At 44.8% G+C, this 22,210-nt stretch overlaps 1 protein-coding gene across 1 annotated transcript in view; it reads left to right on the top strand.

The window, feature by feature from the left end:
- Positions 1 to 22,210, top strand: part of Nup188 (nucleoporin 188) — a 56,467-nt gene that overhangs the window by 29,840 nt on the left and 4,417 nt on the right. The window contains exons 14-34 of the mRNA XM_055599714.1: positions 383 to 502; positions 1,003 to 1,129; positions 4,715 to 4,867; positions 5,069 to 5,195; positions 5,390 to 5,477; positions 5,570 to 5,646; positions 6,476 to 6,590; positions 8,063 to 8,183; positions 8,327 to 8,393; positions 9,365 to 9,493; positions 10,445 to 10,584; positions 12,032 to 12,138; positions 13,873 to 14,079; positions 14,166 to 14,335; positions 15,418 to 15,487; positions 15,820 to 15,887; positions 16,425 to 16,620; positions 19,197 to 19,274; positions 19,524 to 19,609; positions 19,812 to 19,957; positions 20,186 to 20,367. Of these exons, the coding sequence (XP_055455689.1) occupies positions 383 to 502; positions 1,003 to 1,129; positions 4,715 to 4,867; positions 5,069 to 5,195; positions 5,390 to 5,477; positions 5,570 to 5,646; positions 6,476 to 6,590; positions 8,063 to 8,183; positions 8,327 to 8,393; positions 9,365 to 9,493; positions 10,445 to 10,584; positions 12,032 to 12,138; positions 13,873 to 14,079; positions 14,166 to 14,335; positions 15,418 to 15,487; positions 15,820 to 15,887; positions 16,425 to 16,620; positions 19,197 to 19,274; positions 19,524 to 19,609; positions 19,812 to 19,957; positions 20,186 to 20,367 (2,574 nt within the window). The remainder of the gene's footprint in view (positions 1 to 382; positions 503 to 1,002; positions 1,130 to 4,714; positions 4,868 to 5,068; positions 5,196 to 5,389; positions 5,478 to 5,569; positions 5,647 to 6,475; positions 6,591 to 8,062; positions 8,184 to 8,326; positions 8,394 to 9,364; positions 9,494 to 10,444; positions 10,585 to 12,031; positions 12,139 to 13,872; positions 14,080 to 14,165; positions 14,336 to 15,417; positions 15,488 to 15,819; positions 15,888 to 16,424; positions 16,621 to 19,196; positions 19,275 to 19,523; positions 19,610 to 19,811; positions 19,958 to 20,185; positions 20,368 to 22,210) is intronic.

Genomic DNA, 22,210 nt, shown 5'->3' with positions numbered 1-22,210 from the left:
TCCCTTCCCTTCCCTTCCCTTCCCTTCCCTTCCCTTCCCTTCCCTTCTTTCCTTTCCTTCTTTTCTTCTTTCTTCCCTTCCTCCCTCCCTCCTTCCCTTCCTTTCCTTTCTTTCTTTCCTTTTCTTTCGGGGGGGGGGGGTGGTTGAGACAGGGTTTCTCTGTGTAATAGCCCTGGCTATCCTGAACTCACTTTGTACCCCAGACTGGTGTTGAACTCTGTGTCTGCCTTTGCCTCCAAGTGCTGGGTTTAAAAAAAAAAATGCACCACCACAGCCGGCTGCAATCAGTTTTCTTAATTGCCGAGTCATCTCTGCAGCTTTTCTAGGTTTTCTTAGCATTGCTAAGTACTTATGAAGACAGATGACTTCTTTTCCACCTTAGGAACCAACTTCTGGTCTTGGGATCATTCTGGACAGTGTGTGTGGGATGTTTCCTCATCTCCTTTCCCCACTTTTGCAATTGCTCCGAGCCCTTGTGTCAGGGAAGTCCACTGCCAAAAAGGTGAGTGATCTGGTTAGATTTCTAAAGGGAAGTGGGAGGAGGCTCGCTGAGGTTTCACTGGCACTCCTGTGTGCACTCTACATTGGAGGTCCACTGACAGGACAAGAAGTTGTCTGTAATCAAATGAAAGATGCTCTTGACTGGTGTCACTTCAGATCTGTTTCGGGACATAAGAATCTTTTTGCTAAGTACCTAAGTGCTATGAGAGGAAGTGTAAAGTTGCCTGATACCTGCTTAGGAGAGAACAGTGGATTCAAGGAATGAATGGTATTGGTGAAGATGTGCCTTTCCGATGTCTGCAAGGCCATGGATTTGATTGAAGAGGGTGGTAGGTGAGAAAGGAGAGGCGAGCAGAGAGAGCCAACTACATGTATGTGGAGTAAGGGGTCTGGAAGAAGTTTAGCCAACCAGATGTGCAGTCCGACTTAAAGAGTGAGCATGGGACCCTTTGTGTGTCCCATGAGTGAACGTGTAACTGTCTTTCTTCTGGGTGTTGGCAGGTGTATAGTTTCCTGGATAAAATGTCATTTTACAATGAACTTCATAAGCACAAGCCTCATGATGTGCTCTCTCATGAAGATGGAACTCTTTGGCGAAGACAAACCCCCAAACTCCTGTACCCTCTAGGTAAGCAGAGATGCCCTGCAGTATCCCTTTTTAAAGGAATCTAGTTAGACCTAATATTGGCTGATCCTGTTATCACTGCTTGTGGATTCATTGAAAAAGAGCATCAGCTTGTAGTGCTGAGCATCACATCCGGGCCCTGGTGTGCTGTAGACAAGTGCTCCACAATTCAGTAGTGCTTCCTCCTGCTTGCTTTCTCTTCCCTTCTTCTGTATTCATTCATTCATTCATTCATTCATTCATTCATTCATTCATTCATTTTTGTTGTTGTTATTGTTTGTTTTGAGAGCATCTTTTTTGTTACTAGCCCAGGCTGACCTGGAATACATGATTTTCCTACCCCATCCTTCTAGGTGCTAGGATTATGATCATGTATACCATATTCTGTCTGTCTGTCTGTCTGTCTGTCTGTGTCTCTCTCTGTTTTTTTGTGGGGGAGGGTTTTGAGACAAACAGCTCTGGTTGTCCTGGAACTCACTCTGTAGACCAGGCTGGCCTGGAACTTATCTCTCTTCTTTAACTAATGTTTATGCATCACTGGACTCTCTTACTGTGTTTATTATTGTTTTGCTGTAACAAGGTAATGAGGTCTGTCCATCATGATCATTGAAGTATTTGTATATGTCCTTTTGCTTATTTTCCTATACTCGCACTCATATTTGACATTTCTTTGTGTAAGGAATGTTTATAGTTCATTGGGGACTTTTGTTTTATTAATTGTCCTAGCAGTTTTTGTTGTGATAAACAAAAAGTAACTTGGAGCGAAAAGGACTTATTTCATCTTACAATTCCATGCCATAGTTCATCATCAAAGGAAATCAGGGCAGGAGCTGAGGCAGAGGCCATGGAGGGACTCTGCTTACTGGTTTGCTCCTCATGGCTTACTCAGGCTGCTTATACTGTTCAGGGCTTTCAGGGCCATCTCCCAGGGCTAACATCACCCACGGTGGGCTGGGTCCTTCCACAGCAATTATTAGTCAAGAAAATGCCCTACAGACTTACCTACAGGGTCAGTCTGGTGATATGTTTTTTCAATTGAGATTCTTTCTTCCCAGGTAACTCTAGCTTGTACCAAGTTGACAAGACAGTAGCTAGCTAATCTAACAGTCTTTATAAAGCAAGATCCAAATGTGAGTAGTCAGAAAGAACTTTCCGTTAATCCAGGGTGCTGACATCTGGATGTGTCCCAAAAACCCTGATGAGGGGTCCCAGAAAGAGGACATGGGAGTAGTTCATAATTCTGCAATCCCAGGTGTGTGTGTGTGTGTGTGTGTGTGTGTGTGTGTGTGTGTATGTATGTTTGTATACATTTGCCAGGATTATTCTGCAGGGACAGCTACAGCAGTTGCTGAAATAGTGTTATGTCTTGTTCTGTATTGGGGCACACCCTTCATCCATAGGAATTATACACAGTCTCCCTGCCTTTTACCAACCCAGTGAGCATCCCATCTCCTTCTCTTGGCATCCAGCAAGTAGCTAGGGCAAAAACAGCTTGTATAGCAATGTGCAAGGCTAGAACTTGGAAAGACTCAAACATTATTTTGGCAGTTTAGTTCTTGGTTTTAGAATATTCCATAGAGGTTAGTCAAAATGGTGGTCTTTAGGTATTACCTTAAAATATTTAAAGATAACCCTGGGAGTGGTGGCACATGCCTTTAATCCCAGTACTCAGAAGCCAGAGGCAGGCAGATCTCTGAATTCAAAGTCAGCCTGCTCTTACAGAGGGAGTTCCAGGACAGCCAGGGCTTTTACACAGTGAAACCCTGTCTCAAAAAAGAAAGCAAAACAAACAAACAAAAAATTAAAGCTCATGTGCTCTGTAAACCTATCTGGCACTAGAGAGATGACTTGTTGACTAGACAGGTATGCTGCTTTTCCAGAGGATAGCTACACCTCACAGTACAATGCAGAGAGGATGATAAACCAGCCTCTGTATGACCTGTCTTGGTTATATGTCCTCTGCTGCGATCATCTACAAGAACCAGCAGCTCTCTCAGGCTCACCTACGGTTCTGCAGCAGGGTTTTGTCGTTACAAGTAATGCTGTATTGGACATGTGGGCTCTTCGGGACTCATGCTTCATTTTCAGTGGACACAGTTCTCAGCGGGAGATGGCTAAGTGAAAGTAAAAGGTTTAGAGTGTACGCTTGAGAGATTAATGAACATGGGCTGTATGCCTAAAGTGGGATATTATTTCATGTGAAAAGAGAAAATTTTGTCCTAGAGGACAATACGTGTGTTAGCATGTAGTCTGATGTTGACTACAACGTGTAAACCCTGAAGGAGCTTCTTAAGAGAAATAAGCCAGTCACAATAGCACAAACTTATTTGTGCATATATTCTTATTTTGAAGGTAGGTCTTATTTTATAGCCGAAACTAGTTTTCACCTTGAGGAAGCTACCTGCTTCAGCCTCCTACATGAGTAAGGGGACTAAAGGGTGCCTTATTACATCCATGTTGTAGTAAATTAAAAATAAAATGGGTGTTGGGCTATGTAATGTTTATTATTAGCCCTATGATTATCTAACCTGCTGTCACACGTAATAAGCCACAGACACCTGTTAGATTTTATACTTGCCTTATTTACCTTGGGCAGGGCAAATATTCCTACCTACACTGTCTGAATCACCTCACCATCCATCTCCCAGCCCCCATCCACTGCCATCCACCTCAATCCTCCTCAGCCTTTCTCCCTTTTCATCCATAATCCCATGGTACTTGCTTATATTCTTCACCTGAGCTCTTTTCATGCCATATTGGAGTTGTCCTCCTAGGCCATGTGGTTTTTTTTTTTTTTTCCTCCTGGTTAACCCATAGTGGCATCCTCCTTCTTCTCTTCTTCACCCTCTGTCTGTCCTATGATTCTTGTGATTCTTCTGTCCTCAAAAGCCTGGAAAACTAGCCATGCCTACCCCATTCTACCCTGCCCAAATATAGGCTGTCTAATGAACAATCAGGTAATGTTTTGGGCAGGTTTACACAAACAAGGATAGGTGTATCCAGTGGGCAGTAACCCTATCTTGAGTGCCAGTAATTAGCATTAGACCAGCCTCCAGCACATCTAGTTTTGTGTCATTCTTCTGTTATGAGGTACTTCAGAGGAGCCAAATTCCAAGACAGAAAATACAGTTGTGATTGTCAGGAACTGAGAGCTAGAAAGAACGGGGAATTGCTGTGAGTGAGAGCAAAGATAATAGCCATAACACAGTGTGAGTGTACTTACTGCTGCTGTGGTGGGCATTTCTTAATGAGATGAGAAATTGGATGTTAAATGCATTTTACCACAGTTTAAAAAAATTTAAAGCCAAGCTTGGTGGAGCACAATTGTAGACCCAGTTACTTGAAATATTTGAGACTGTGAGTTCAGTACCAGCCCAAGCAGAACTCTGAGATCTTGTCTCTGCCCTATACCCCAAAAAGTTATTATTTAGTGAGTGTCTAAGCTTACAGGTGGGTGCCAACACTCCTGCCTTTGCTCTTCTGTAATGTACAAGTCGTAGGGGTGCTGTCTACTGAGTATGTGTTGTGTCTCCTAGAAGAATCTCCTCTCACATTTGCACTAGGATCACAGCAATTTCTCTTCCATAGGGGGTCAGACCAACCTTCGAATTCCTCAGGGTACTGTGGGCCAAGTCATGCTGGATGATAGGGCTTACCTTGTACGCTGGGAGTACTCCTACAGCAGCTGGACTCTCTTCACCTGTGAGATTGAAATGCTACTTCACGTTGTCTCCACAGCAGGTAAGGTTTGCTCTTAGAGAACAAGTGATGGGAAGAGTGGGTGTGCTTGCAGGATTTGAAGGATAAACCAAACTTCAAGGTAAATTTAAAGCTATCCAGCTTGGGGTCTGCGGGATCTTCTTTGTCTGGGTCTTACAGAGAACTCAGTGATCTTTTTATAGAAGGGTATGCTGAGAATTTATAGGCCAACTTTCCCCACAGATGTCATCCAGCATTGCCAGCGGGTCAAACCCATCATTGATTTGGTACACAAGGTCATTAGCACAGACTTGTCCATAGCAGATTGTCTGTTGCCTATCACATCCCGCATCTACATGCTTCTGCAACGGTGAGTCCCTATGGTTGGCAGAGCTTGCAGCAGTGATTCTGTTGCTTCCCAGGAGCCGGGCCCTGGGATCTGTGAGAGGCCTTTAGAATAGTTTCTCAGCTGAGGGCTTTCTTGTTTTTTTGAGAGGAGTGTAGAGAGAACTAGAAACTGCCTGTTATTATTTCACTGGATGCAGTGCTTTGTTCTCTAACCAGGTTGACAACAGTCATCTCTCCTCCTGTAAATGTCATTGCTTCTTGCGTCAATTGCTTAACTGTCTTGGCTGCTCGGAATCCAGCAAAGGTGAGATGCCAAGTCTTTACAGCAGCTAAGGAGTATTATATTTGGCATATGCATCTGGAGGGACGGACACCTAATTTCTTTTTCCTTTACAGGTCTGGACTGATCTTCGTCACACAGGTTTTTTGCCATTTGTGGCCCACCCTGTCTCCAACATGACTCAGATGATTAGGTGAGCCAGGTCCTGGGTAGGGAGACCTTACTCCAACTACAAATCATTCCTGGTCAGGTCTAGCCTGGCTTTATTCATTTTAAAGAAGCTTCTGTCTTCATGGACTTGAGGGTGAGTGAGGATAAGGTAAACAAGATGGGACACAGAACTGCTTTTCTCAAGGCACATAGGTGATTCACAGTGTTTTGGTTTGGTTTGTTTTGGTTTGATTTGGTTTGGTTTGGTTTTGGAGATAAGGCTGGCTTCACTATATAGTCCTGGAACTTGCTATTTAGATCAGGCTGGTCTTGATGGAATTCACAGAGATCCACCTGCTTCTGCCTTTTGAGTGCTGGATGGTTTCACAGTTTTAAAACTTTGAGAGATAAAATGGAACTTTTCTCATCCAGCTGCAACTACATTAGCTATGTGGGCATTTACTTTCCAGCTGAGAGAATCCAGGGGTGTTTGGATCCAGAGACTTGGTGTCCTATTCTCAAGCGCACTCAGTGTGCTTTCCTCCAGTCTGAGGGTATGTGAGCTAGGCCAGTTACTGAAGCACAAGCTTCATCTTACTACCTGAGCATGCTCACCTTGCTCTCTGATGGCCATTTCCCTAATGGCTCATTTGATTCTTCACTCTAAACCTCTTGGAATTGTACATCAATAAAGCATAGTCTTTAACTTTTCCCTGGCTATAACATTCCCTGGCCTACATTTGATTATTTCCCTTTGAAGAGCTTTTGTGTTTCATGCTGGCGCCATCTAGACAGTACAAGAATGCTGTATAATCAGTTTCTTCAAACGTTGAACATTGTTCATCCTTTTTTCCCTCTGCTTCTGTCCCCAGTGCGGAGGGAATGAATGCTGGAGGGTATGGCAGCCTTCTGATGAATAGTGAGCAGCCCCAGGGCGAGTATGGGGTCACAGTTGCCTTTCTGCGCTTGGTCACTACTCTTGTCAAGGTACCATCTGAGCAGATAATTCTGGAATAGCTCCTCTGTTCCGTGCTATTGTAGTCATCCTATCTGTATGCAGGACAGCTGTTCTGTGGTTATGGAGCATCAGCTTCTGTATGTTGAGAGTTGTGCCAGTGTGTACCTGGGGGCTTGCTTGATTGTGTGAGTTTTTCTTAGTAATCAGAAGGCTTGTAGTGAGAATTGAGAACTGTGGGCTCCTGCAGTTCATGTTAAGCTATTTTGACTGTCGTCCACATGCCCTTGATATCTTTTCCTAGTGTGTGACTGTTTGTACCCGCCACAGGTCTATTTTTAAAGTCTAGTATTTACCACAAAAGAGAAGCTTTGGTACTTCTTAATCCATTTTCTAATTTCTTTCTTATGCGGATTGTGACCGTAAGCTGATAATGGATCAGGGCTCTGAAAAACTAGTGTGTAGTTAAGAACAAGAATTTTAGAATTGGGTAGAAGTAGGGTGGCACTTGAAGCTCATTACTTCTTGAATTTCTGTGACCCTAGGCAGTTGAGAATTTCTGAGCACATATGTGGAATAGGACAGTGCTCACACATGGGAAGTATTCAGCAGCTTGCTGTCCTAAGACTGTAACCCTGGCTTCTCAAGAGCCCAGCACAGAACGAACAAGTTCAAGGTCTGCTTGGGCTTAGAGTGAGATCGAAATCAGGCCGGGGGAGTGTAGTTCAGTGGTAGGACTTTCTTATATGGATGGACCGACCAGAGTTTAATGCAGCTATTACTGCGCACACACACACAAAAACTACTCAGCACCTTGCACATATCCTTTCTGTAGGAATAAGTGAAGAATTAGCAAGAAATTATTGTGTATAGAGTCAAAGCGAGCAGTCTCCAGTTTTAGTGGAATTACTCTGCACTATTAGAAGAGGGAATTTGGGGCATCAGTGCTCACTCTGCTGTTTAGTGATGGTTGAACTGTGGGTGTGGGTGACAGCCATTGGCAGTGAATGGGTTTCTTTGCTGCTGATAGTCATGCATCTTTGTTGATTAGGGTACCTCTTCTGTCACAGTAACTTTCTTTCTGCTCCCCCATGTCAGCACCTTTGGTGATATTGTCACTTTACCTTTTGATTTATTTTCTCTGTTCACAATGTGGGTTCAGTTGAAGTAGGAATTTATTTTATTTTATTTTTATAGTTTATTTTTATTTTATGTGCATTGGTGGTTTGTCTGAGTGTTTGTCTATGTGAGAGCGTCAGATCTTGGAGTTACAGACAGTGGTGAGCTGCCATGTGGGTGCTGGGAATTGAACTCAGGTCCTCTCGAAGAGCAGTCAGTTCTCTTAACTGCTGAGCCATCTCTCCAGTCCCTGAAGTAGGAATTTCTATTGTTGGTCAAGGTGTTCTGGTTCTCCTTTGGACCTGTCTGCGCTTTTGAGGTTAAATCTTGACTAATAAAGGATGCCACCTTACATAGCCAAGGCCCTCACAATGCTTTTCCATAGGGACAGCTTGGTAGTACCCAGAGCCAAGGCCTGGTGCCTTGTGTGATGTTCGTGTTGAAGGAGATGCTTCCCAGCTACCACAAATGGCGCTACAACTCTCATGGTGTACGGGAACTGATTGGTAAGGACAACATGGGCTGAACACCCCAAAATTTCTGGGGTGTTCAGAAATTTCTTCTGGCTCCCTGAAGATCTTTCCCTTCTTCGAGTAGGGTCATTAACACAAGGAAAGCTGAATCATTGCATGTCTTTTCTGGAGTCTAGGTTGCCTAATTCTGGAGCTCATTCATGCAATACTGAACCTGTGCCAAGAGACAGACCTGCAGAGCAGGTAATGGGGGATTGTGGGGCTCAGCAGGGGGAAGTGCTGTATATTGATTGTTTTAGGTCCCCTCGTTTTTCCCCAGCATCTCACCTAAACTGAATCCTGTCTAGGTAGGATTTCTTCTGCTGTGATAAAACTCCATTTCTAAAAGAACTTGGGGAGGAAAGGTCCTCATTATGGTCCATCATTGAGGAAAGTCAGGGCAGGAACCTGGAGCCGGGAGCTGATGTAGAGGCTGTGAAGGAACACGGCTTAGTAGCCTGCTCAGCTTTCTTTCTTATACACCCCAGTACCACCTGCTCAGGGATGGTACCACCCACAACGGGCTGGGTCCTCTGACATTAATCACTAATTAAGAAAACGTCCCATGGGCCATTCTGGGAGGGGAGCATTTTCTTAATTGAAGTTCAGTCTTCCCAAATGACTAGCCTTTGTCAAATTGGCAAAAATTAACTAACACAAACCCAAAGTTCATTCATCTCTACTTAGGATTTACTGTCCACTGACTCAGTTGTCATTGCTCCCTATGGACAGAGAAGGACAGATGAAAGTGCATGTGTGTACACGTGTAATTATTTGTTATGAGCATTATAAAAGCGATGCCTGCCTATTAGAAAATCTCTTAGGATACAATTGTGCCACTACAGAGGAGCCTGTTAACAAGTCAGTGCAGATCCTAGGCTTTTCTACTCCATGTATTCACTGTTCTGTAACTGTGCCCTCCCTTGTTTTTATATTTCCATACATTACATGAATGGGTTAATCCTAAATTATTTCAGAAAATACACCCATTAATTGATGGGCTTTCAATTATTTTTCAGGGTGGTCTTTAGGACCATGTCTGAGAAAAGTGTCCAGAATATCTTCCTTCCTCAGACCCCTAATCTGCCTCACCTGTGTCCGGTTTTGAGGCACATGGGGCTTCCTTCTGGTTAAGAGCTCCAAAGCTCCTAGTAACTGAGAACCCTCTGTTCTAGCCACACGCCCAGCCTGCCTTCCCTCTGCATCTGCAGCCTTGCTTATACAGAAGCTGGACAGACAGTCATCAGTATCATGGGAATTGGTGTAGACACCATAGATATGGTGATGGCTGCTCAGCCCCGAAGGTAGGCCTTCCTCTGTCCTGCCCCGTTGGTCTTCAAGGTACCCTGCATTTTCTAAGCCCCATCTTAGCTTAACTTGTAGTTGCCTTGTTTGTTTCCCCCATATTTCTAAAATTAAAATGCAGTTACATCATTTTCCTCATTTGCTTTTCTCCCTCCAACTCCTTCCATACCCTCGCCTTGCACTCCTTCAAGTTGATGGTGTGTTTTTCTTTGTTACACCACGCCCATACATATACACATAATGTGTGTACATAGATATAGAGATTGCTTAGTATAGTTAGTATTTCTTTTATATATGTAATTTGGGGGAGACCAGTTTGTATTAGATAATCAGTTTAGGGGGCTCATCTCTGGGAATGACTATTTGTCTGCTCTCAACATTGCTTATTTACCTGTAGTTCTCTGTTTAAGCATGGAGTCATGTGAGAGTTCCCCCTCCCTGCCTTAGCCTTAGCATGACTATTGGTGTTGTATTCCTTCAGGTCTAATTTAGACAGCTATATTGATGAGGAATCCTGAGTAAAGCTTCACTTTATGTCTTGAATACACAATCTCATAATAGCTTTCCTGGTCCTTGCAGTTACTTTTTAAAAATAACTTTGTAGCAAGGCACAGTGACATACACCTATGATCCCAGCACTTAGGAGGCAGAGGCGGGTGGATCTCTTGAGTTTGAGGCCAGCCTGGGCTATAGAGCAAGTTCTGGGACGCCCAAGGCTACACAGAAACCCATCCTAAAAACCAACCAACCAAACAAACAAAACCTTTGTATTTCCTAAGCTGTAGCTAGTGGCTGCTGCTTAGCCTCTTCTCTTTACTAGTCTGAACTGGGCTCCCTAATAGAAGCTGGTGAGCTCTTGCAATTCTTGTTGGAATCTGATTTGTGAGTACACACACTATGAGTAAAATCATGTTATCTAAATTAAATGTAATTTCCATTTGTCAACCTAGTGATGGGCCAGAAGGTCAGGGCCAGGGCCAACTGCTGATCAAGACAGTAAAACTGGCATTCTCTGTCACCAACAATGTTATTCGGCTGAAACCTCCTTCTAATGTGGTGTCCCCCCTGGAACAGGCTCTTACACAGCATGGTATGTATTTCTCTTCCTCAGCTACATTTCTGCCATAAAGACATTATATTAAATGCCCTATGTTTGAACATCAGAAGTTGTTCAGCTCATTTCCTTAGCTTTAGAAGCAAAGGGACTGCATCATACTTTATTCTGGCCTCCTGATGATGACATAGTAATACTTAAAGATAGAGGCTGGACTCAGGTTTCCTTGGTTCAAGTTTAGGTTTCAGTCAGCTGTGTGAAAACCTCAGGCATATTTAAGCTCTGTCTCAGATTCTCATCCACAGTGGCATCATGGTAAATGCCTGCAATCCCAGCATCCTTGGAAACTGAGGCAGGAGTACAAGCTAGGCCACCCAATGTGAGACCATATTAAAAAAAAAAAAAAAAAGATTTCTTAACTGTAGGATGGGTCTAATGGCACTGTCCCTGACAAGAGTTGATGAAAGTAGGTTGATAATAGACAGCTGCAGTGACAGTATACAGAGGAGATGAGTAGTGTGATCCCTGCCTATCTTTCAGCACTCCACAGGCAGTGGTCTTTATAGTAGAAACAACAGCACAGAAATGACCTTCAAAACACTTTAGCTCATATCACTGTGTGACTTTCTAGTTGTTTAATCTATCGCTCGATCATATTTTCATTAATGTTTTATATCATGTCTAAGACCATTTATACCTTTTAATTCTTTTTCTCATTTGCTGTACTGGGGATTGAACCCAGGGCCTTATGCATGTTAGCAGGTGCTCCACTATTAAGTTATTGCTCTTGCCCAGTTATTTTATTTTCCTTGGAGACCTTGGATGGTCTTAACTTGATTATGTAGCCAAGAATATGTTTATGTGCATGATGTCTGGGTGTCAGCTCTTTCTTTCCATATGTGGGTCCTGGGAGTTGAACTACGGTCATCAGGCTTAGCAGCAAGTACCTTAACCCACTCCGTCGTCTCGCTGACCCCTTGGTTCTTCAATTCTTGGTCATGCTTTCTTCACCTCTCAAGTGCTGAGATTGCAAGCATGTGCTGCCTTTCTGGCTAAAGGGTTTTTGTGTTTTCTGAGTTTGTGTGTGTATGTGTGTACACGTACGTACACAAGTATATAGACTGGAGCTTGGTTTTCTCTCCAGCATGTGGATCTGAGGGATTGAATCGGGTCATCAGGCTTTTACCCACTGAGCCATCTCACTAGCCTTACTGCTTAAGGTTTGAGTTGTCAGGTTTTTTTTTTCTTTTAAATTTCAGGACAATGGTCTTTGTAACCTATTTATTAAAGAATATTCATTTAAATTTTTATCTTTGCCATTGTATTGAACTATGCATTGTGTTGACCCAAAATCCTGCTTATATCTTTGTACCTGAGAACAAGATGAACTAGCCACCTGGACTTACTCTGGCCCAGTGGACAGTGTTTTGGAGGAACTCTAATTAAGTGGTCAGAACCCAGCTGTCTCTTTTCTTTGCTGCAGGTGCTCATGGGAACAACCTCATTGCTGTCCTAGCGAAGTACATCTACCACAGACATGACCCAGCTTTGCCGCGTCTGGCCATCCAGCTGCTGAAACGTTTGGCCACGGTAGGATCCATGTAGCCAGCCAGAGTCATGTGACATGAGCTTTCCCTGCTGCCCTCCACTTTTCTTTTCTTTTTTTTAAATCTCTTTTAGTGCTTGATATGGAAGTCAAGACCTTATACTGCTGGGCAAGCACTCTACCACTGAGTTTTGTACTCCTTTGTGTGGGTATGTGTGTGGGTGTGTCTACTGAGTGCAGGTACCCACCCAGGCCAGAAATGTTGGGTCCCCAGACTGGCATCACAGGCCATTATAAGCAGCCTGCTGGGGGGCTAGGAATCAAACTGAATTCCTTTGTAAAAGCAGTACCTGCTCCTGCTCTCATCACTGAGTCATCTCTTCAGCCCCAGTTTATTTTTTAGATTTTTTTATTTTATGTACATGAGTATTTTGACTGTGTGTGTGTATGTGTGTGTATGTATGTATGTATGTATGTATGTATACCACCTGTGTGCCTGGTGTCCAAAGTGTTGAGAGGGTTTTAGAGTCACAGATGGCTATAAGCTACTATGTGGGTGCTGAGAAACAAGCCTCAGTTCTCTGCAAAAAAATGTTTGTTTGTTTGTTTTTTTGGTTGATTTTGGTTTTTGAGACAATCTCGCATTCAAGCTGGTCAGAAACTCACAGCCTATCCTTTCTGAGGTCTGGGATTAAAGTGTGCACTACCAGTCCAGCTAAGTGCAAGTGTTTTTAACCACTGAGCTGTCTCTCTAGCCCCTTCACTTTATATACTTAATAACAAAATTTATATCCTTACCCGATGGCATCAGCAATTCTTTTTGTCTGTCTAATAGATAGATAACCTCATTTTGTTTGTTTGTTTGTTTTCTTCGAGAGAGGGTTTCTCCGTGTAGACTTGGCTGTCATGGACTCGTTTTGTAGACCAGGCTGGCCTTGAACTCACAGAGATCTGCTTGCCTCTGTCTCTTGAGTGCTGGGATTACAGGCATTCGCCACAACCACCCAACTGATGACCTTATTTTTTACTTAATTTAACATCCGTGAGTGTGCATGCACATGTACATGAATATGCACATGGGTGCATTTGTGTGTCAAAGCCAGAGGTCAACGTCAGGTGTCTTTCTCAATCACTGTCCATCTCAGTTTTTGAGTCTCATTGAATCTGGTGCTTGTTTGTTGGCTATGCCCGCTCATCAGCAAAACCAGGGCTCCTCTGGCTTCTGCCTCCCCAACACTAAGATTAGAGGCTACTCTCACTCAGCTGTTAGTGGGTGTTGAGCATCTGAGCTCAGGTCTTCGTGCTCTAGCTAAGTGACCCATCTCTCCAGCCTTTAGTAAGTTCTTTCACCCTAGAAATTTATCTCTGGGTTGTTTTCTTATTTTCCATTTCCTAGAATTCCTCAATGCCCTTCTGTGGAACCCTGCTGGACATTTTCTGAACCTAGAGCCTTAAACCTGGGCTAGAGAGATAGCTCAGAGGTTAGGAGCACTGGCTGCTCCTCCAAAGGTCCTGAGTTCAACTCCCAACAACCATATGGTGGCTCACAACCACCTATAATGAGATCTAGTGCCCTCTTTTTTGGTGAGCAGGTGTACATGCAGGCAGAACTCTATTACTTAATGTGAATGAATGAATGAATGAATGAATGAATGAATGAATGAATCTTTTAAAAAAGAAAAAAAACAAAACAATCCTATACACAGACTAAAAAGGGGGGAAAAAAAAGACTAGAATTCTACAATTAGACCATTAAACCTGTGTGTTCTGGTCTCCAGGTGGCACCAATGTCAGTGTATGCTTGCCTGGGCAGTGATGCCGCTGCTATTCGTGATGCCTTCCTGACCCGCCTCCAGAGCAAGATTGAGGACATGCGCATCAAAGTCATGATTCTGGAATTCCTTACAGTTGCTGTAGAGACACAGCCAGGTCTCATAGAGCTGTTTTTGAATCTGGAGGTGAAGGATGGCAGCAATAGCTCTAAGGTCAGCCTGCACTTTGAGTGAAGCTGGGTGATGGCTGCTTGGAAGTGCAGTTATGAAACTTGAATGCCCACCTGTCCCTCTTGTAGGAATTCAGCCTTGGTGTGTGGAGCTGCCTCCATGTGGTGCTGGAGCTGATTGATTCCCAGCAGCAAGATCGATACTGGTGCCCACCCCTGTTGCATCGTGCAGCCATTGCCTTCCTTCATGCCCTGTGGCAAGACCGTAGAGACAGTGCTATGCTTGTCCTCAGAACCAAGTATGTTCCCTCTGGACAGTAGCTGACCCATGAACTTAACTGTTCTTGTCTATAAGATGGACGTAGGTTTGTTGTGAGGTCGTCTTATTATGTATAGAATACTTAGTACACAGTTCAGACTGGGGACCCTTACATGTCTTTTTCTTTCCTTTTTCTCTTTATTTACTTATTTGCTTTTTTGGGACAAGTTCTCGTGTAGCTTTGGCTGACCTGGAGCTTGCTATGTAGACCTTTGCCTTCAACTCTTAGTGACCTTGTAGCCCTCTGCTTTCCATGTGTAGAGATTAAAGGCTTTACCAGCACAGGTAGATGTTTTGTTGTTGTTTTTCACTTTTTTTTTTTTTTTTTTTACATTTTTTTAAATTTTATGTTCATTGATCTTTTGCCTACATGTATATCTGTGTGAGGGTATCTGATTCCCTAGAACTGGAGTTATAAGATGTGAGCTGCCATGTGGGTGCTGGGAATTCAACCTGGGTCCTCTGGAAGAGCAGCCAGTGCTCTTAACCTCTGAGCCATTTCTCCAGCCCTTTTGTTTTTAAATTTTTACTGTGAATTGCAAGCACATGTCACAGAACTATGTGTGGCCAAAGGACAATTTCTACGATGTGGATCCCAGGGATTGAACTCAGATTATCAGTCTTGGTGATCAGTGTTTTAGTCATCTCACCAGCCCAAATGCTGTTGCTGCTGCTTCTGCTGTTTCTGCTGCTGCTGCTCCTCCTCCTCTTTTGTTTTGTTCATTTGTTTTTATTTTTTTGAGACAGTTTCTGTATAGCTTTGCCTGTCCTGGAACTTGCTCTATAGACCAATCTGGCCTCTACCTCTATCTTCTCTTTTTGCCTCAGCCTCCCAAGTGCTGGGGTTAGAGGCGTGGGCTGCTACTGCCTGGCTCCCAGTTGCACTTCTTAAGTGAAAGGTGTAGTTTCATTTATGAACTGTTTATATTTATAAAGGGATAGTTTATAAAAACATTATAGGTTTAGGCCATTAAATAGGAAAAAAATATTAGCAAGGGGGACTAGTGAGATGGTCACTGTTGGGGGGGAAAAGTGGCATTTAAACAAGTGTTTTTGTTCTAGACCCAAATTTTGGGAGAATTTAACCAGTCCGCTGTTTGGAAGTCTTTCTCCTCCCTCGGAGACATCTGAGGTAAGCTATGTGGAGGGTAGGACAGTGGCTGGGAGTCCCTGGGAGGAAAGGTGGAAAAACGGATCCTTGAATTAGATACAGAATGTTTCATGAGAAGGTCCTTCTGCAGAGCACTGTCTTGTTTCCTGCTCTGGGAAGCAGGGTGGCATGCCTGCTCTGGGTAGAAGGCTCCGGCCCCTAAACATTGTGGACCTGGTTTCCTGCATTGGTGGGTGCCGTTTGCATTCCATAAAGATGTGATGACTTGTTTTCTAAGTGTTAGGTCCTTGCTCTCAGCAAGGGTTGGGAGTGTTTCTCCATGTAATTGGTGTGGTTTGCTCTCCCCTCCACAGCCCAGCATCCTGGAAACCTGTGCCCTAATCATGAAGATAATATGTTTGGAGATATACTATGTAGTTAAGTGAGTGTTTCCCCTCAAGGTGGTTTTGTTGGTGTTGTTTTTTACTGTTTGCATAGTGCTGGGGATCAAACTCCAGGCTTTTTGCATGTCGGCATGAAATTTTAATCAAAGATATGGGGGTGGGGAGTGGAATGGTAGAGAGGCCTATCACTGAATTCATGGTTGCTAAGCCAGACACACAGGAGAGATGGTCTGGCTCATTAGATGGAGGGCCAGTGACGCACACCTTTAATCCCAGCACTCAGGGAGGTAGAGGCAGGCAGATCGCCATGAGTTTGAGGACAGCCTGGCGTACAAAGTGAGTCTGGGATAACCAAGGCTGCACAGAAAAACCCTGTCTCGGGGGGGAAAAAAAGAGAGAGAATGTTATTGTTAAAGCAGATTCTGTGTACTTGGGATTTAATGGAGAAGACTTTTCTGAAAGGGCCTCAGCTTTGTTTATTACTTTGGAGCTTATCCTAGAGCTGAGTGCCATATGCTCATCTCCTTCTTACCTATTTTGAATCCTGACTGGAGTTTGTTTTCTTGACATCATAGGGGTTCATTAGACCAGTCGTTAAAAGATATACTCAAGAAGTTTTCTAGCGAGAAACGCTTTGCCTACTGGTCAGGGTACATCAAGTCTTTGGCAGTTTACATGGCTGAAACGGAGGGCAGCAGCTGCACGTCCTTGCTGGAGTATCAAATGCTGGTCTCGGCCTGGAGGATGCTGCTCATCATTGCCACCAGTCACGTAAGCACTTGCAGATCCTTGGGGTAAAGTGAATGCAACAGAATATATGCCCTAAGATGAGGATGGGCAGGTGCCTGGGGCTGAGGTTTGATAGGACATCTTGGGGACAAGACAGAGAAGCAGTTCTAAATCTATGACACATCCTGAAGGCCTTCTTCACTGTTGGGACTGGATAGGTCTGGGGTGCGCCTCTTACAAGGTGGTATTGCTTTGGTGCTATGCCTTCTGGTCACCAGGTATCTGTGCCTTGACTGCCGCAGCAGGAGCCTGGACCTCTTAGCTGTTTGTTTTCATTGGTTCTAAAAAAAAAAAGGACAGGCCATTGGCTCTTCACTGTATAGTGAGTCTTTTAAATTTTTACTTACTATTAGTGTATGCGAATGTATGTGGTGGTCAGAAGACAAATTTGCGGAATCAGTCCTACCTTCATGTGTCAGCCCTGGGGATTGAACTCAGGTCATCAGGCTTGTTAGCAAATGCCTTTAACCACAGCTTCCCAGCCAGGTTTTTCAAGACAGGGTTCCTCTGTGTAACCTTGGCTGTCCTGTACCTGCTTTGTAGACTAGGCTGGCCTCAAACTCACAGAAGTCCACCTGCCTCTGCCTTCCTGAGTGCTGAGGTTACAGTTGTGAGCTACCACACCCAGCTCCCTTCTAGGTTTAAAGAGAGAGAGTTGTTGTTTGGGAAGAGTTTGCACCATTCTTGGCATTTTTCAGTTTAACACTATTGTGCTGTGTCATAGTGCATAGTGTTAGAGTGTTCTTCAGGGCATCTGGACCATATCTTTACTTACTTACACCCTAACCTTGGCAGATGCCTCCTTGTTCCAAAAACATCACACATCTCTCCGACTTGTGTGCCCTGAGTTTTGAGCCTAGAAGGAGTAGGTCTGGGCATGCTTTTGTTAGGATGTGATATCCACCGACCCCTGAGGCTTCAGGCCTACCACAAGGCTTAGCCACTTGATAGTGTAATGTCCATTTCACTGCCTTTTAGAATCCAACCAGGACCTGGCAGAGTGGTACACACCTTTAATCCCAGCAACTCTGTACACAGAGGCCAGTTAATCTCTTAAATTCAAGGCTAGCCTGGTCTATGGAGTGAGTTCCAGGACAGCCAGAGCTACATGAGACCCTTCTGGGTAGAGGGAGGGGATCCAACCAAACAAATTTTTTTTTTTTAGATTTATTATTTATACAGTATACTATTGCCTGCATATATGTCTGCAGGCCAGAAGAGGGCACCAGATCTCATTATAGATGGTTATAAGTCACAGTGTGGTTGCTGGGAATTGAACTCACGAAGAACAGCCAGTGTTCTTAGTCTCTGGGTCATCTCTCCAGGTCCCAAACAGCAATTCTTAAGTTGTACCTCTGCTCTCCTATACCTGATGGACCCTGTCCCCCTCTCCCTCCTTTGCTGTTAGAATATTTGTTCTGTACCTGCAGGTACCAGGGATGTAGCAGTGAATAGGCAGGAAAGGCCTGCTCTCATGGTGAGGAGAAAGGTGGCCCACAGTGTCAACTAAGTCTCATAGGGGCTCCAGAGACTGAAACAACAAACATGGATCCTGTATGTGTCTAAGCTAGGTTCTCTCTATATATATGTTATGGATGTGTGGCTTAGTGTTCTTGTGGGTCTCCCAACAGTGGGAGCAGGGCCTGTCTCTTGACTCTCTTGCTTGTGCTTGGGACCCTTTCTCCTGCTACTAGGTTGTTCTGTCCAGCCTTAATATGAGGGTTTGTGCCTATTCTTACAGTAACTGATGCCATGTTCAGTTGATATACCTGGGAGGCCCACTTTTCCTTTTTTTTGGAAGGGAAAAAGTAGATCTGGAGGAGAGGAGAGGAGAGGCCAGGGAAGGGACTGAGAGGAGTGGTGGGAGGGGAAACGGCAGTCAGGTGTAATGTATGAGAGAAAAATAAAGAGAGGGGCTAAGTTATAAATTCCCAGATGAAAAATATAACTTGAGATTATAGTACTTAGCTATACTAGCTAAGAAGGTGCTATGGTGGTTAGCACATGAGGTACAAGTAGTCACAGTGGCCTCTGAAGGGACTCAGATACCTAAGTATGTGAAAAGCCTGTCTGCTGAGCAAGAAGTCTAGGCAGAAGAAATTCTAGTTGTCAAGTCCAGTGGTATGTACGGGAACAATGGAAGAGCCGGGTGTGGTTGGGACCTGCTAATCGGGAGACTGAAGCGCAGAGGATTGTGAGTTAGGGACAGCCTGCAGAGCAACATGGTGAAACCAGTTCCAGAAAAACTGGAGGGAGGTTTTGGGGAGGGCTGGGTTCCAGTGAGCACAGGTGGGGTTGAAGGTCATGTGGCAGGTGTGGCTTGAAGCCCTGGGAAGCCTTTGAAAACTGCCTACCACCGGAAGGATGTAGTTCTGAGGAGGGGCCAATATGGTCTTCATCTCAACAGATCTAGAGTGAACCAAGAAACTGCAGGGCTTGAAGCTTCATTTTAATCCGGGACACCATGACTTTCCAAATTGGTAATTGCTTCTTAAGGCCCTTCATTTCTTGGCTCCTAAAGTCTGACCCAAACATAATCTTTTTCTGTCCACTTGCAGGCAGACATCATGCACTTGACTGACATGGCAGTGCGTCGCCAGCTTTTTCTTGATGTGCTTGATGGGACCAAAGCATTAGTAAGTATGTCTGGGAAGTTTCCTTTCCGTAAGGTCACATAGGGCCCTCACAGTCTGGCAGTTGCTTGGAGGTCAGTCAGGTGGCCTGGGAGGTGAGACTGCAGTGGTAAATAGGTGGCCCAGCTCCTTGCACCTGATTGCACCTGTCAGTTTGTGATGAGCGGGCAAGGCCAAAGATACTCTATCTTTGTAGCTGTGTCTGCTTATAGGCAGCCAGATGCGTGACTGCTCTGCCATTCCTCCCTTCAGCTCCTTGTTGCAACATCAGTGAACTGCCTCCGACTGGGCTCCATGATGTGCACTCTGCTGCTCATCCTCCTGCGACAATGGAAGAGGTGAGTTCTGTGGCCTCAACAGTGCCTGCCTGCTCTTCCTCACTGATCCTTCCTTTCTTGAAGGGGAGAAGGGCTCTAGCATACTTGGCCAGAAAGGGAGCAACTCGGCATACAAACCTGCAGTGAGGCAGCCTGCCTGTGGCTTTGGAGGTGCACTGGGGACAGTGAGTGAGGTATGCTGCTTCTGTCCTTGTTCCTTCAGAGAGTTGGGTGCTGTGGATAAAATCCTTGGGTCCTTGACAGAGGTCCTGGAAGGGGTGCTCCAGGCAGACCAGCAGCTCATGGAAAAGACCAAGGCCAAGGTGTTCTCTGCATTCATTACAGTATTACAGATGAAGGAGATGCGAGGTGAGCAGGCAGCCTAGGCGCCAGCTCCTAACATGGGGCCACGCGTGCTTTCTGTGAGTCTCCAGGTTTCAGTCTTTATTTCCCACTGTGCCTTCCTCTCCCAGTAATATGACACTCTCCCTCTTGGTACGTAACTGCCTTTCCAGCCCCTGCCTGGAGAGAAAGCCTTGGCATACAGTGAAAATGGCCTGTCTTGTATGACAGCACCCCTTCCCATCTGTTCTGCAGTAAGTGATATCCCCCAGTACTCCCAGCTGGTGCTCAATGTCTGCGAGACCCTCCAAGAAGAGGTGATTACACTCTTTGATCACACCCGCCACAGCCTGGCATCAGGCGGTGTTGCAGAGGACAAGGACAGCATGGAAACGGATGACTGCCCTCGGCCCCGGCACAAGGACCAGCGTGATGGGGTGAGGGAGGATCAGCAGGCATTGTGACAACAGACAGACTATACTCACAGCTGCCACTAGCCTGGGGGGAGGTGGGAAGGTGAGAGCCTGAGGATCCCCAGAGCCCTGTCGGGTCAGGGCATTGAGGAAAGCACATGGAGCGGCATCACGCTCTGCCGTTTCAGCATGACTAGTCAAACAGGCAGCGTAGGCCTGTCAGGAAGGTTAGACCATAAGAAAGGAAGAAGTTCTGTCCAGCTCAGTATCTTCTGGTAGCCTGATCACTGGTTGATCTGAGCAGGGTAAAGTGAGGACAGCAGGGGTAGGCTGGAGGGAGCTACTTTACAGGGTAAGGACGGAGGACCTTTAAAACAATTCAGTCTCTAGAAGATGATGATGCAGTATAGAACAATGTTCTTTTCCCTTTTTTTCCCCTTTGGTGGGGTCAGGATTCAAGACAGGGTTTCTCTGTAACAGCCCTGGCTATCCTGGACTAGGGCTGGCCTCAAACCCACAGAGATCTGCTTGCCTTTGCCTCCCAAGAACTGGGATTAAAGGTATGCACCACCACACCTGGCTGGAACAATGTTTTCTAAACTGTAGATCATGACCTGTTTGGTTACTACCAGCAAGGGTTGTTTTGTTTTGTTTGAGGTAGAGTCCTACTGTGTAGTACAGGTTAGCCTCTACCTCTTTCTGCCCCAGCCTCCTAGGGGCTGACATTACAGGTGTGTACTACTAGTCTAAAGAGAATTTTGAGCATATTTTGCATAGTACGAAAGCAGGTACTGTTAGTGGAAAACTATGTTTATTCTAGGGCAGAATCTTAAGTGTCTTGGTATAAGTTGTAGTTAAAAATGAGTGTATTGTCTTCCTCTGTCTTGGTGTACTCTTTTGAAGAAGGGTCTCTTCCTGAGTCTGGAGCTCATGTTTTCTCAGGGAGGCTGTAAACTAGGAAGAGAGCTGCAGATACAGGCATGTGTGGAACTTCTGGCTTGTTATTTGAGTGCGAGCACCCAAACTACAGTCCTCAGGACTGGATCGCAAGCAGTACTCAATGCTGAGCCATCGCTCTAGCTCCATTATTTTTAATTAATTTTTTTAGATTTATTTCATGTATATGAGTGTTTTGTCCGCATGTATGTATGTACACTGCATGCATGCATGCCTGGTGCCCCCAGAGACAAAAAGGGCAGCGGATCCTCTGGAACTGGAGTTAGATATAGTTTTGAACCACCATATGGTTGCTGGAAACCAAAGCTGGGTTCTTTGCAAGAACAAGTGTTCTGAGCTGCTCAAACATTTTTCCACCCCATCCTTCTTTTAAAAGTGAGGTGTACTGAATGTAGATCATTGGGCTTAGTCCCTTTTTAAAGTAAACAAAGGTATTTGGTGGCTGATGTGGGTCAAATTGTCCACCAAAAGTCATTTAAAAATGTCCTATAAAAAGACATTCCTTTCTTTGTTCTGTAATTTACTGTTTTGGTATGTGTCGTGGGGAGGTTCTTTTCTGGTCCTGTCCTATTTGGTGTTCACAAAGTTCCACTCATAGCTGTGTTATTATTGGTAACTGATAGCTGCAGAGAAAGGGGGAGTTTTTGTTAAGGGTGTGACAGCCTACTCTGTTGACCGAGCTCCAGGGCAGGGCCACACATTGAATTATATTTGGGCAGTACAACTGAACTGTGTGTTTCCTGCTGGTAGTTTTTGTTGTGTTTTAGACAAGCTCTTACTGTGTATCCCTGGTTGTTCTAGGGCTCACTTATGTAGACCAGGCTGGCTTCACACAGAACTCTGACTGCCTCTGCCTCTGACTGCCTCTGCCTCCCCAGTGCTGGGAATACAGGCGTGTGTTACTATGCCT

Source organism: Psammomys obesus, unplaced genomic scaffold (genome assembly GCF_907164565.1).
Source record: "Psammomys obesus unplaced genomic scaffold, mPsaObe1.curated_primary_1811, whole genome shotgun sequence".
In the NCBI taxonomy this organism is placed as follows: domain Eukaryota; kingdom Metazoa; phylum Chordata; class Mammalia; order Rodentia; family Muridae; genus Psammomys; species Psammomys obesus.
The sequence above is the reverse complement of the archived record's forward strand: the minus strand, read 5'-3'. Positions and strand labels throughout refer to the sequence as shown.